Source organism: Crinia signifera, unplaced genomic scaffold, assembly GCF_055691185.1.
Source record: "Crinia signifera unplaced genomic scaffold, ASM5569118v1 HAP2_SCAFFOLD_134, whole genome shotgun sequence".
In the NCBI taxonomy this organism is placed as follows: Eukaryota; Metazoa; Chordata; class Amphibia; order Anura; family Myobatrachidae; genus Crinia; species Crinia signifera.
The window spans coordinates 177,026-191,345 of NW_028142027.1; the positions used below are offsets into that span (position 1 = coordinate 177,026).

At 50.8% G+C, this 14,320-nt stretch overlaps 3 protein-coding genes across 4 annotated transcripts in view; 2 read left to right on the forward strand and 1 right to left on the reverse strand.

Moving 5' to 3' along the window:
* Window positions 1–14,320, reverse strand: part of LOC146053265 (uncharacterized) — a 187,512-nt gene that overhangs the window by 113,957 nt on the left and 59,235 nt on the right. The gene's annotated exons all lie outside the window — the stretch shown is intronic.
* Window positions 1–14,320, forward strand: part of LOC146053264 (uncharacterized) — a 42,169-nt gene that overhangs the window by 262 nt on the left and 27,587 nt on the right. Inside the window, exons 2-4 of the mRNA XM_083167971.1 lie at window positions 5,721–5,820; window positions 12,662–12,759; window positions 12,852–13,008. Of these exons, the coding sequence (XP_083024097.1) occupies window positions 5,772–5,820; window positions 12,662–12,759; window positions 12,852–13,008 (304 nt within the window). The 5' untranslated portion in view covers window positions 5,721–5,771. The remainder of the gene's footprint in view (window positions 1–5,720; window positions 5,821–12,661; window positions 12,760–12,851; window positions 13,009–14,320) is intronic.
* Window positions 12,884–14,320, forward strand: part of LOC146053262 (uncharacterized) — a 137,684-nt gene continuing 136,247 nt past the window's right edge. The window contains exon 1 of the mRNA XM_083167970.1: window positions 12,884–13,008. The gene's annotated coding sequence lies outside the window, so the exon portion shown is untranslated. The remainder of the gene's footprint in view (window positions 13,009–14,320) is intronic.

Sequence of the window (14,320 nt, forward strand, 5' to 3'; positions counted from 1 at the left end):
GCTGGGGAAACGGCGCCTCCCGGCCTTACACGTGTGCTGTGGGGCTGTGGCTGAGGGGGGACATAATAGCTGTATATCCCAATACAGTGCCTGGGGCCCTGTCCCACCCTCTGCCGCATAGGCTTGTTACCAGCAGTGTGTGTCCTGCCCTATCCTGGCTGCAGCCCTTCCCACAGGCATGTCCAAACTGTGGCCCTCCAGTTGTTTTGAAACTACACATCCCAGCATGCCTTTACATCGTTTTAGAATTCCATAATAGAAAAACTGGCAAGGCATGATGGGACTCGTAGTTTCACAACACCTGGAGGGCCATAGTTTGGACATGCTTGGTGGTTCCCAAACTTTTCCAAATCACGGCACCCTAAAGCAACAGAATTTCTTTCACGGCACCCCTAGGCCAAAAGTTTCTTATTCAGAAATTAAAATATATATATAATTAAGTATTTAAAAATTATTTTATGTCATACAAAGGTTATGATTTATGGATGAGGGGGAAGGGATTAGCTTCTCTTTGTCCACATATTTTATTATTGAAAGCCCACCAATGTTTTTGCTTTTATCTTGACCATAAATAATTTGAATTGGTCCTTGACCACCAATCCAAGGCACCCCTGCAAGTGTCCCGAGGCACGCCAGGGAGCCACGGCACACAGTTTGGGAACCACTGCCCTAGGGTATAAGGGGACCCCCCCCCCCCCCCCCAGCGCATACTTGCTTACCCTCCTGCATTTTGCAGGAGACTCGCTGAAATACGGTAGCAGCAATCTCCCTCTCTCCCTCATTAGTCTAGCAATCTCCCTCATGCCACCCAGCCCACGTTACACTGTTACATTTTTTTGGGAAAAAGGAATGAGAGTCAGATTCATTTACATTGAATCATCAGCACTATTTCCCAGCACGTTACCAAGTTTAGTAGCTCTTACTAACTGCTTTGGGGCTCATCTACATTTGGATATAAGTCATTTTAAAAGATTCCACTCAGATATAGCAGTAAACATCCACGCTTCTAGGTGCCACGTTCGCAATCTCACTTCACAATCTCTCCACCCTAATGCCGCCCTGCTGGCTGCATTTTGTTTATGGATAACACTCTGGGGGATGTGATCGGAGAGGTGACTGCTGGTAATGGGGCATTATACAGTAACACTGGGGGATGTGACCGGAGAGGTGACTGCTGGTAATGGGGCATTATACAGTAACACCGGGGGATGTGACGGGAGAGGTGACTGCTGGGAATGGTATAGTGTTCCCGCTAGGCTGTTTTAGCGGGGCGCTGCGCCCTGCCTGTTTTTTAAAGGGCAAAATGCGCCCTGCCCCTCTAGCAGCGCCCCGCTAAAACAGCCTAGTGCCTGCCCGACTCCTTGCATGGGGAAGCCCAGCGCCGCCTTAGACGGCGATGCCCGGCGCTTTCCCGGCATCAAGGCACCTTCCCCCAGCATCTTCAGCGCGGCCGGACGGGCCCGCCCACTTTAGTGATGCCGCCGGACGGGCCCGCCCACTTTAGTGATGCTGCCGGGCGGGCCCGCCCACTTTAGTGACGCCCCTGGGCGGGCCCGCCCACTTTAATGATGTCGGCGGCCCGGTCCGCCCACTTTAGTGACGTCGGCGGCCCGGTCCGCCCACTTTAGTGACGTCGGCGGCCCGGTCCGCCCACTTTAGTGACGTCAGCGGCCCGGTCCGCCCACTTTAGTGACGTCGGCGGCCCGGTCCGCCCACTTTAGTGACGTCGGCGGCCCGGTCCGCCCACTTTAGTGACGTCGGCAGCCCGGGACCGCCCACAAGTGTGCCGTCGGCTGCCCTGGCCGCCCACTTTAGTGACGTCGGCGGTCCGGGACCGCCCACAAGTGTGCCGTCGGCTGCCCTGGCCTGGCGCCCTGCCCGGCACAATTGGTATATTGGTAATATGGTATATTATACAGTAACACCGGGGGGGATGTGACTGCTGGGAATGGGGCATTATACAGTAACACGGGGGATGTGACCAGAGAGGTGACTGCTGGGAATGGGACATTATACAGTAACACCGGGGGATGTGACCGGAGAGGTGACTGCTGGGAATGGGGCATTATACAGTAACACCGGGGGATATGACGCGAGAGGTGACTGCTGGGAATGGGACATTATACAGTAACACCGGGGGATGTGACCGGAGAGGTGACTGCTGGGAATGGGACATTATACAGTAACACCGGGGGATGTGACCGGAGAGGTGACTGCTGGGAATGGGACGTTATACAGTAACACCGGGGGATGTGACCGGAGAGGTGACTGCTGGGAATGGGACGTTATACAGTAACACCGGGGGATGTGACCGGAGAGGTGACTGCTGGGAATGGGGCATTATACAGTAACACCGGGGGATGTGACGGGAGAGGTGACTCCTGGTAATGGGACATTATACAGTAACACCGGGAGATGTGACCGGAGAGGTGACTGCTGGGAATGGGACGTTATACAGTAACACCGGGGGATGTGACCGGAGAGGTGACTGCTGGGAATGGGACGTTATACAGTAACACCGGGGGATGTGACGGGAGAGGTGACTGCTGGGAATGGGACGTTATACAGTAACACCGGGGGATGTGACCGGAGAGGTGACTGCTGGGAATGGGACGTTATACAGTAACACCGGGGGATGTGACCGGAGAGGTGACTGCTGGGAATGGGGCATTATACAGTAACACCGGGGGATGTGACGGGAGAGGTGACTCCTGGTAATGGGACATTATACAGTAACACCGGGAGATGTGACCGGAGAGGTGACTGCTGGGAATGGGACGTTATACAGTAACACCGGGGGATGTGACCGGAGAGGTGACTGCTGGGAATGGGACGTTATACAGTAACACCGGGGGATGTGACAGGAGAGGTGACTCCTGGTAATGGGACATTATACAGTAACACCGGGGGATGTGACCGGAGAGGTGACTGCTGGGAATGGGACATTATACAGTAACACTGGGGGATGTGACCGGAGAGGTGACTGCTGGGAATGGGACGTTATACAGTAACACTGGGGGGTGTGACCGGAGAGGTGACTGCTGGGAATGGGGCATTATACAGTAACACCGGGGGATGTGACCGGAGAGGTGACTGCTGGGAATGGTATATTATACAGTAACACCGGGGGATGTGACCGGAGAGGTGACTGCTGGGAATGGAAAGTTATACAGTAACACTGGGGGGTGTGACCGGAGAGATGACTGCTGGGAATGGGGCATTATACAGTATAACACCGGGGGATGTGACCGGAGAGGTGACTGCTGGTAATGGGACAGTATACAGTAACACCGGGGGATGTGTCTGGGTGATGACTGTATCACTTTGTGTGTCAGGTTCCTATAAAGTGTCAAGATGTCACTGTCTATCTGTCCATGGAGGAGTGGGACCATATAGAGCCTGGATGGGGAACCTTCAGCTGTTCAAATACATATCCCAGCATGCCCTGCTACTGTTTTGCTATTTGGCCAAGCTAAAACTGTTGCAGGGCATGCTGGGATGTGTAGTTTAACAACAGCTGCAGGACCGAAGGTTCCTCATCCCTGATATAGAGGAACACAAGTGTCTGTATAAGGACAAGCTGTCTGAGAATCACCAGCCCCTCACATCGCTGGGTAAAAGGAAACATTCATGTATTTTAAAGTGACAGCAGTTGTATGGACCCGTTGCTACTGCTCTCCTGGCCCCCCTCGCCCATCGATTCTCCTCTCCTGGCCCCCCACCCATCGCTACTCCTCTCCTGACCCCCCCACCCCCACCCCACGCTAATCGCTAGTCCTCTCTCCTGCACTTTAACAATCACTGTGCTATAATGAAAAGTACTGAGGAGGAAAGGGATCTAGGAGTCACTATGGGAAGCAATGTAACAAAGCAATGAGGAAGACCAGGCAGATGCTTCCTTCCATAGGGAGAGGAATGAGCTGCAGACATTTGGTGAGTGTTGCTCAGAGATGTGCAGACAAGGCGGGCACTAGGGGAGGGATTAGGGGTAGGTGACTCCGCTAGAACTGACGGTCACATAAGTGCCAGAACCCACCGCTGGTGATACCTCAGAGACCAAATAAGCGACCGCTGGGCCACTAGGGATGATGCTGTAGGTCCACATTCTCTTCTCAGTTTTGTTGATGGCCTAATGTGTTGGTAGAAGTGGGCTCAGTAACATACAGGGGATCTGTATAGGACAGACAGAGCGGAGCAGCAGTAGAACCTTGTGCTGGGAATTCCATCTAGACAGTGCAAGTATAATAGGTGGTAGTGGTGACAGCCTGTATAGGAGGAGACCAGGCTGGTGGGCTAATGGCTGGTGGGAACATGTCTGATGCTCTATGGATTGTGTTGGCAGCCAGGAGGAGATGGCAGAACCTCAGTAATGCGGCTGACACTGATGGTGACAGGTCCAGAGAGAACGTGTGTATTATCCACATAGGGATAATGCTGATATCCACAGGAGCTGATCAGTTTTCCATGGCACACACTATAGATGGAGAAGAGCAGAGGTCCTGGGATTGGGCCGTGTGAGACCCCAACTGAAGAAGGCAGCAGCGGGGAGGATGCAGAGAAGAACTTTATGCTAGATCAGCAGGATGGGGCCCAGGATCAGGCTGTGTCCTGAGGACCTCGGCGATGTAGTGTATGTATGAGAACAGAGAGGTCACCAGCATCCGATGCAGCAGAGAGGTCCTGGGGAGTATAAGGGAGCAAAAAGAATGGATAAGTCACACAAGAGCTCCAGGCATCCTCCGGTGTATCGGTAGCAGTGGTGGATGGCAGTGTATGTAAGGAGGTCAGGAGTACAAGATGGCTGCCAATGACTGTCTATCTTGCGTACACCTAAGGAGGCGTTGGCCTGCTTTATTGGGCCAGCCATGGCTTATATGGGGTAGTGTATAGTATAGACAGCTAGGCTCCCCCTCTTGTTCAGGACAAAGAGGAAAAAAAAATTTGAAAAAATAATAACTTCCCTTCTCCTTTGGCTTATTTCTTTTGGGTGTATTCTCCCGTCTTGGAGGGTTGCAGCTCCGAAAATTAATCACCCGGGAAGCTTTGGCAGAGAGGTGGGAACGTTGTTGTGTAATGACACAGAATTCTGCTGATATGAAGGTTCTTCAGCAGAAAGGTTCCAGTAATGGAGGAGACATTGCAGGGGATAAGGTGCTGATGTGGGAGTGAGAAAAGAAAAAAGTCCTAGTCTACAGAAACAGGCAGTGACCACCCCAATGTCTATATGAGTCAGTCCATAGGGACTGTCCAAGAGCAAAGGTTACAGAGAGTAGTTTGCAGACGCAAGGAGAATATCGGGATCTTGAAATCGCCCATTGTGAAGATCTATTCCAACCTGTCTGCTTCCAAACCTGGAGGTGTGAGTGAGGTGGAGAGCACTGTGTGAAACGGCTTCAGGTGAGGCAGCTTCAGACGAGGCAGTGTCTGATGTGTGAGCCATGTTTCTGCTATTGCCAGAGGGGTGAGGTTGTTTAAGAGAGAGAAAACCTAGATGGTTAGTTTGTTACAGGCATTCCATCCTGCACAATTAAAGGGTTTGTAAAGTTATAGGAGAAGGGGGATGTTTTTTATGTTTGCTGAATTCCTGTAGTATTCTGAATTAGATTTTCATGTCGCCTGGACTTAGAGATAAATCCCCTACTAATAGAAGCAGAAGGTGAGAGAGATTACATTTATAAATAGTGACTGAAAGATGTGTGTGATTTTATATATTTAATTAGGGGGAAGATCTGTGTGATATTACGGTAGAGGCTATAGAGGGAGAAAAAGAGATGGATAAGCAGTGTAAGGAGGAGGAAATCCCTACAGACACCAGCACAGGTGAGTAATAATCACATATATACCATGTCCTCAGTCACTGCGTGTCTCCTACAGATGGGCCCAGTAACAGAGATACCCCAGAGAGATGTCCCCGTCCTCTGTATTCCCAGGATAATCACATATATACAATGTCCTCAGTCACTGCGTGTCTCCTATAGATGGGCCCAGTAACAGAGATACCCCAGAGAGGTGTCCCCGTCCTCTGTATTCCCAGGATAATCACATATATACCATGTCCTCAGTCACTGCGTGTCTCCTACAGATGGGCCCAGTAACAGAGATACCCCAGAGAGATGTCCCCGTCCTCTTTATTCCCAGGATAATCACATATATACTAGTGTTCCCGCTAGGCTTCTTTTGCAGGGCGCTGCGCCCTGCCCGTTTTTTAGAACTCTGAATGCGCCCTGCCCTTTTTTGTGTAGGACTATGCGCCCTTTCGCTGTCCGCAGCCACGCTGACATGCCGCTGAGAACTCTCTCATTCGCGGCTGTCAGTGTCAGACGGGCTATTCCAGCTTTCTCTGCTCCGCCCCCGGCCTCCGTGGTCATGCCGCTGAGAACTTTCTCATTGGCGGCTGTCAGTGTCAGCTATTCCAGCTCTCCGCCCCTCCAGTGCTCCCGTTGTAATCAAGGTTTTTGCGGAGGTTTCGGAGAGGGAGCCAGGATTCTTTACCAGCGCATATTTTACCTGAAAATGAGGAGTGAATGGCCGGGTCCCCGGGGACGCACTCTGCCGGCTATTGCACAACCTCTCTTCTAAGCCCGGCTGCAGACCATAGCGCTCCCCGGCTGCCCCGCCTCCACCTGCCCACTACATCTATTGCAGACACACACAGTCTCTCCATGGGGGGTATGGCCACGAGAGGACTGTGCAATGTGTGCATCAACTACATACACTGGGGGCTGGAGGCAGCAGCAGCTGCTGCTGGACTGGCTTAATAATATACTGCGACTTTCTACAGGGAGTGTCTCTGGATGTACTCTCCCTGTCCTTTAGCGGCGGTATGCTTTCTGGCTGCAGGGTGACAGGACATGGAGAGTGTACATCCAGAGACACTTTAGTGTAGACAGTCACAGTATATTCTAGTATTATTAAGCTAGCAGCGTAACTACTGAGGTAGGATGTGCTTCAGCACACAGCAAAGACGCCCCCTCCCCATTCCCCCCTCTCCCAGCATTAATCGGCTCCATAAGCCTCTGCCCGTGCAGTGCTGACCAGAGCTCCACCTCCCAACAGCCCTGATCAACTCTAAAGGCCCCACACACTAGAACGATTTTTGTCAGATTTCCGATAATCGGCAATAAACGGCCGATTATTGCCGATTATCGATCGGACAATCGGCCAAAAAAAGTTCTAGTGTGTGGGGGCCTTGAGTCTGCACAAGTGAGTGCAGGAAGGAAGTCCCAACTCCTGCCCGCCTGCAGGAGATCACAACCTCCAAATACTGGCTGCATGAGCCTATGCCAGGGCTAGCACAAGCAGGACTCACATAGCAACACACTACTATGGAGAGACAACGGGGCAAAGCAGTGACTGCAGAGCAGCTTTATCCAGCGCTGAGGAGCTAACCCCAGGTCAGTGTCACCATCCCCTGTACCCAGCCCAGTGCCTCCCATCTAACTATCTCTCCCTATTTTTCAGCCTAGTCACCCCCCAAGCTCACCCTGCTACCTACAGTAGCCCCCCTTCCCATGCCAATTGGCCAACTTGCCCCATCCCAATGCTAGTAAAGTAACACTGCCCCTCAGACTCATTCAGCAGTGTCCCCACCCCTTTTCCAAATTAGTGTATGCCCCTCCCACCCTCATTTCACTACCCCCTCTGTATCCCCCCCCCTATTTTGGCAGTATATAGTCTAGATAGTAATATACATATATATATATATATATATATATTACTAAGTCTCCACCCTTCCACTCTGTCAAACTTCTCCACTATTCCGACTCCCCCCCCCCCCCCCCCCCCCCAGATTGTGTGTGTGCTGCCTGCAATAAATGTAGCGGGCGGAGGCGGGGAGCATGGCTTTATTTTAGTTAATAGTGTATGCATTCAAGAGCAGGCAGAGGAGCAATAGCAGAGTGAGGTAAGAGCTCCTCACCAGTAACACATGCATGTGAGGGCTGGCTGCTTGCTATTAGGCAGGCTGATATCTACCCTCATCCCCACCCTACCCCCGGAACTGCCTGCCCCCGCCAGTACTTCCCCAGCTGATATCTACCCTTATCCCCTCCCCACTCTCAGCACTGCACCTGTTGGCTATGTGAGATCAACACAATGCAGTTATAAGAATTATTTGTACTGTAAAATTAGTAAAACTTCACATGGTGTATGTGTATGGCATATGGGGGGTTTGGTGCTATTTGGGGAGCTCAAAAAGCTTAATTTATTATGGTACCCAGAAACAGTGGAGTAGGACCCCAATTTCTTAAAGTGTGGGGTCCTTAGGACCGACTATTTTTTGTGCACAGTGCGATCACTGCCGATGCTTGAGCCCTCTGCTGGAGAAATTTGTTAGATGATGGTGATGTCATCATCTCACGAGAACAGGAAGCTCAGCAGCGGCGGGCGCGAGGTAGGCGGACACAGCACCGCTACATGTGCACCACTGCCGGGCTCACCCGGCTTCTCCGGTGATCCTACCATCTGTCGAGGCCTCATGAGTACTGCTCAGTGGAAGGTACATGTGGCCCCATCTCTTCTCTGCAACACTAGGATCCAGCACCTGCTGATCCTTGTCCCGGCCATAGAAGAGTCTAGTGGTGTGTGGTGAAATCAGCCGGGGGCCACGGCTGGTTAAACAGGCAGTGAACAAACTAAAAAGAGGTGAGATGGCCGGCTGTGTGTGTGTGTGTGTCTGTAGCTGCCGTGCCTGGCTGGAGTCTGCCTCACTGGGCACCCGGCTGGTCTGGTCTGCATGTGCTGTATAACTGTGCTGCAGATTGCCCACGCCCTGTCCCTGGTATGCCCACTTGCTGCTGTGCATGGGTTACTAGGCTGCAGGGGGAATATGCCACACAGGCAACGTATGTGAAATCACCTTACAGTACTTCTTTATATGGGGGGGATGTACTAATGATTGGAGAGTGTAAACTGGAGAGATATAATGTAACAGCAAATCAGTTCCTAGCTGCCATGTTAAAGGCTGTGTTAAGAGGAGCTGACTTAGTTTATCGCTCTACACTGTAAAACGTGAATTTATTTCTTAATCTGGGTGGCATGACGTAGGGAGGCCAATCCCGGGATCGGCGGGATCCCGGGATTTTGGCCTAAAATTGCCGGGATTTGAATCCCGGGATTGAAGCTTCCAATCCTGGGATTCCGGGATTAGTAACCCCATTAGTTTTGGTTTAAACCCGGGCAGCACTGAGCACCAGAATATGGCTCAGACGCTGCCCGGCTGACTGTTTCTTACCCCCGGTGCTGCTGTCGGGAGTTGGGAGGGACTGAGTGCTGTGCTGACAAGCATGGCGGCGCCCAGGCTATGCAGCATGAACCCTGACATCACGTCACGCTGTGCAGCCCGGCCGCTGCTCTGCCTGTCAGCACAGCACACTGTCCCAAAGCCAGACAGACGCCCAATGTGCCAACCCCAGCCTTCCGCCCACCCGCCGGAGATAGCCGTCCTGCTGCTGCCCTGTCACCACAACCCCCGCCTCCAGGTGACAGTGCGGGGGGCATCTGGGGGAGGGGCCGTTTTTTTTTATTAGGGAGGCCAATCCCGGGATTGAGCATTTTTCAATCCCGAATCCCGGGATTAAAAAAATGCCCCGGGATTGGCATCCCTAGCATGACGTGAGTTTTGGTTCAATCTGGGTGGCATGATGTGAATTTTGACTCAATATATATTGCATAATGTGAATTTTTGCTCTTTCAGTGTGGCATGATGTGAATTCTGGCTCAGTCAGGGTACCTGGATGTGAATTTTGGCTTAGTCGGGGTACCAAGAAGGGGATGTTTTTCTCAGTTTGGGTACCAGGATGTGAATTTTGGCTCAATCCAGGTGGCATGGCGTGAATTTTGGCTCTTTAAATTTGGCATAAAGGACTTTTTAACTAAATTGCATCTAGTTCAAAATGCACGCTGCTTTAGCACTTTGCATACATTTTTAACTAGATGCGATGTGATCTAGTTCAAAATGGATGGAGCACATCGCTCCATGTATGGGCACCTTAAACTGAATTTTGTCAGATTCCGTGTGGCATAATGTTTATGGGGCAAGTAAAAGGAGGTCTACTATTGTGTTGCATAATGTACATATAATATAATGTGTGTGTGTGTGTATATATATCGCATCATTTTGCCCTTTAAAATTAAAATGTGCCTTCCTGACTGAAAAATGTGCCGTCACGATTGAAAAATGTGCCCTCCCCGTGGTCAGCACCCTGCCCTAAAAAATTTCTAGAGTGAACACTATATACCATGTCCTCAGTCACTGCGTGTCTCCTACAGATGGGCCCAGTAACAGGAATACCCCAGAGAGATGTCCCCGTCCTCTGTATTCCCAGGGTAATCACATATATACAATGTCCTCAGTCACTGCGTGTCTCCTACAGATGGGCCCAGTAACAGAGATACCCCAGAGAGGTGTCCCCGTCCTCTGTATTCCCAGGATAATCACATATATACTATGTCCTCAGTCACTGTGTGTCTCCTACAGATGGGCCCAGTAACAGAGATACCCCAGAGAGATGCCCCTGTCCTCTGTATTCCCAGGATAATCACATATATACCATGTCCTCAGTCACTGTGTGTCTCCTACAGATGGGCCCAGTAACAGAGATACCCCAGAGAGATGTCCCCGTCCTCTGTATTCCCAGGATAATCACATATATACCATGTCCTCAGTCACTGCGTGTCTCCTACAGATGGGCGCAGTAACCGAGATCCCCCAGAGAGATGTCCCCGCCCTCTGTATTCCCAGGATAATCACATATATACTATGTCCTCAGTCACTGCGTGTCTCCTACAGATGGGCCCAGTAACAGAGATACCCCAGAGAGATATCCCCGTCCTCTGTATTCCCAGGATAATCACATATATACCATGTCCTCAGTCACTGCGTGTCTCCTACAGATGGGCGCAGTAACAGAGATCCCCCAGAGAGATGTCCCCGTCCTCTGTATTCCCAGGATAATCACATATATACCATGTCCTCAGTCACTGTGTGTCTCCTACAGATGGGCCCAGTAACAGAGATCCCCCAGAGAGATGTCCCTGTCCTCTGTATTCCCAGGATTATCACATATATACCATGTCCTCAGTCACTGCGTGTCTCCTACAGATGGGCCCAGTAACAGAGATACCCCAGAGAGATGTCCCTGTCCTCTGTATTCCCAGGATAATCACATATATACCATGTCCTCAGTCACTGCGTGTCTCCTACAGATGGGCCCAGTAACAGAGATACCCCACAGAGATGTCCTCGTCCTCTGTATTCCCAGGATAATTACATATATACCATGTCCTCAGTCACTGCGTGTCTCCTACAGATGGGCCCAGTAACAGAGATACCCCAGAGAGGTGTCCCCGTCCTCTGTATTCCCAGGATAATCACATATATACCATGTCCTCAGTCACTGCGTGTCTCCTACAGATGGGCCCAGTAACATAGATACCCCAGAGAGATGTCCCCGTCCCCTGTATTCCCAGGATAATCACATATATACCATGTCCTCAGTCACTGCGTGTCTCCTACAGATGGGCCCAGTAACAGAGATACCCCAGAGAGATGTCCCCGTCCTCTGTATTCCCAGGATAATCACATATATACCATGTCCTCAGTCACTGCGTGTCTCCTACAGATGGGCCCAGTAACAGAGATACCCCAGAGAGATGTCCCCGTCCTCTGTGTTCCCAGGATAATCACTTATATACCATGTCCTCAGTCACTGCGTGTCTTCTACAGATGGGCCCAGTAACAGGAATACCCCAGAGAGATGTCCCCGTCCTCTGTATTCCCAGGATAATCACATATATACTATGTCCTCAGTCACTGTGTGTCTCCTATAGATGGGCCCAGTAACAGAGATACCCCAGAGAGATGTCCCTGTCCTCTGTATTCCCAGGATAATCACATATATACCATGTCCTCAGTCACTGTGTGTCTCCTAAAGATGGGCCCAGTAACAGAGATACCCCAGAGAGATGTCCCCGTCCTCTGTATTCCCAGGATAATCACATATATACAATGTCCTCAGTCACTGTGTGTCTCCTACAGATGGGCCCAGTAACAGATATACCCTAGAGAGATGTCCCCGTCCTCTGTATTCCCATGATAATCACATATATACAATGTCCTCAGTCACTGTGTGTCTCCTACAGATGGGCGCAGTAACAGAGATCCCCCAGAGAGATGTCCACGTCCTCTGTATTCCCCGGATAATCACATATATACTATGTCCTCAGTCACTGCGTGTCTCCTGCAGATGGGCCCAGTAACAGAGATACCCCAGAGAGATGTCCCCGTCCTCTGTTTTCCCAGGATAATCACATATATACCATGTCCTCAGTCACTGCGTGTCTCCTACAGATGGGCCCAGTAACAGAGATACCCCAGAGAGATGTCCCCGTCCTCTGTATTCCCAGGATAATCACATATATACCATGTCCTCAGTCACTGTGTGTCTCCTACAGATGGGCCCAGTAACAGACATACCCCAGAGAGATGTCCCCATCCTCTGTATTCCCAGGATAATCACATATATACCATGTCCTCAGTCACTGCGTGTCTCCTACAGATGGGGCCAGTAACAGAGATACCCCAGAGAGATGTCCCCGTCCTCTGTATTCCCAGGATAATCGCATATATACCATGTCCTCAGTCACTGCGTGTCTCCTACAGATGGGGCCAGTAACAGAGATACCCCAGAGAGATGTCACTGTCCTCTGTATTCCCAGGACCGTACAGAGGAGACTCACAGGACCCCACAGGAGGATCAGGTAGGTGGGATTTACCATTGTGAGTTCTCACTATATGATCTGTAGAGAAGCTGTGTGTGTCTCATACACTAATATTTACTGTTGTTATTTAGGGTGGAGGCCTGACTGATATTAAGGTAGAAGATAAAGAAGGAGTAGAAGAGACGGATGTGACTGATATTAAGGTAGAAGATACAGAGAGAGAAGAGATGGATGTGAGAGGTGACCAGCAGTGTAAGGAGGTTGAAATCCCTACAGATATCAGCACAGGTGAGTCATTATAACTTATTACAAAGAGTCACATATTCTCCTTATTCTGTCACTACAGCAGCCTCTTATCCCGCACCCTCCTCTGTCACTACAGCGGCCTCTTATCACGCACCCTCCTCTGTCACTACAGCGGCCTCTTATCCCGCACCCTCCTCTGTCACTACAGCAGCCTCTTATCCTGCACCCTCCTCTGTCACTACAGCAGCCTCTTATCCTGCACCCTCCTCTGTCACTACAGCGGCCTCTTATCCTGCACCCTCCTCTGTCACTACAGCGGCCTCTTATCCCGCACCCTCCTCTGTCACTACAGCGGCCTCTTATCCCGCAGCCTTCTCTGTCACTACAGGGGCCTCTTATCCCGCACCCTCCTCTGTCACTACAGCGGCCTCTTATCCCGCACCCTCCTCTGTCACTACAGCGGCCTCTTATCCCGCACCCTCCTCTGTCACTACAGCGGCCTCTTATCCCGCAGCCTTCTCTGTCACTACAGCGGCCTCTTATCCCGCAGCCTTCTCTGTCACTACAGCGGCCTCTTATCCCACACCCTCCTCTGTCACTACAGCGGATTCTGTGCTGCTGGGCGGGCATCATACAGATATAATATCCCTGGTTACAGTATGTATAGGGTGCCACAGATTCTGTGCTGCTGGGCGGTCATCATACAGATATAATATCCCTGGTTACAGTATGTATAGGGTGCCACAGATTCTGGGCTGCTGGGCGGTCACCATACAGATACAATATCCCTGGTTACAGTATGTATAGGGTGCCACAGATTCTGTGCTGCTGGCCGGTCACCATACAGATACATTATCCCTGGTTACAGTATGTATAGGGTGCCACAGATTCTGTGCTGCCGTGCGGTCATCATACAGATATAATACCCCTGGTTACAGTATGTATAGGGTGCCACAGATTCTCTGCTGTTGGGTGGTCATCATACAGATATAATATCCCTGGTTACAGTATGTATAGGGTGCCACAGATTCTGTGCTGCTGGGCGGTCATCATACAGATATAATATCCCTGGTTACAGTATGTATAGGGTGCCACAGATCTTGTGCTGTTGGGTAGTCATCATACAGATATAGTATTCCTGGTTAAAGTATTTATAGGGTGCCACAGATTCTGTGCTGCCGGGCGGTCATCATGCAGATATAATATCCCTGGTTACAGTATGTATAGGGTGCCACAGATTCTGTGCGGTTGGGCGGTCATCATACAGATATAATATGCCTGGTTACAGTATGTATAGGATGCCACAGATTCTGTGCGGTTGGGTGGTCATCATACAGATATAATATGCCTGGTT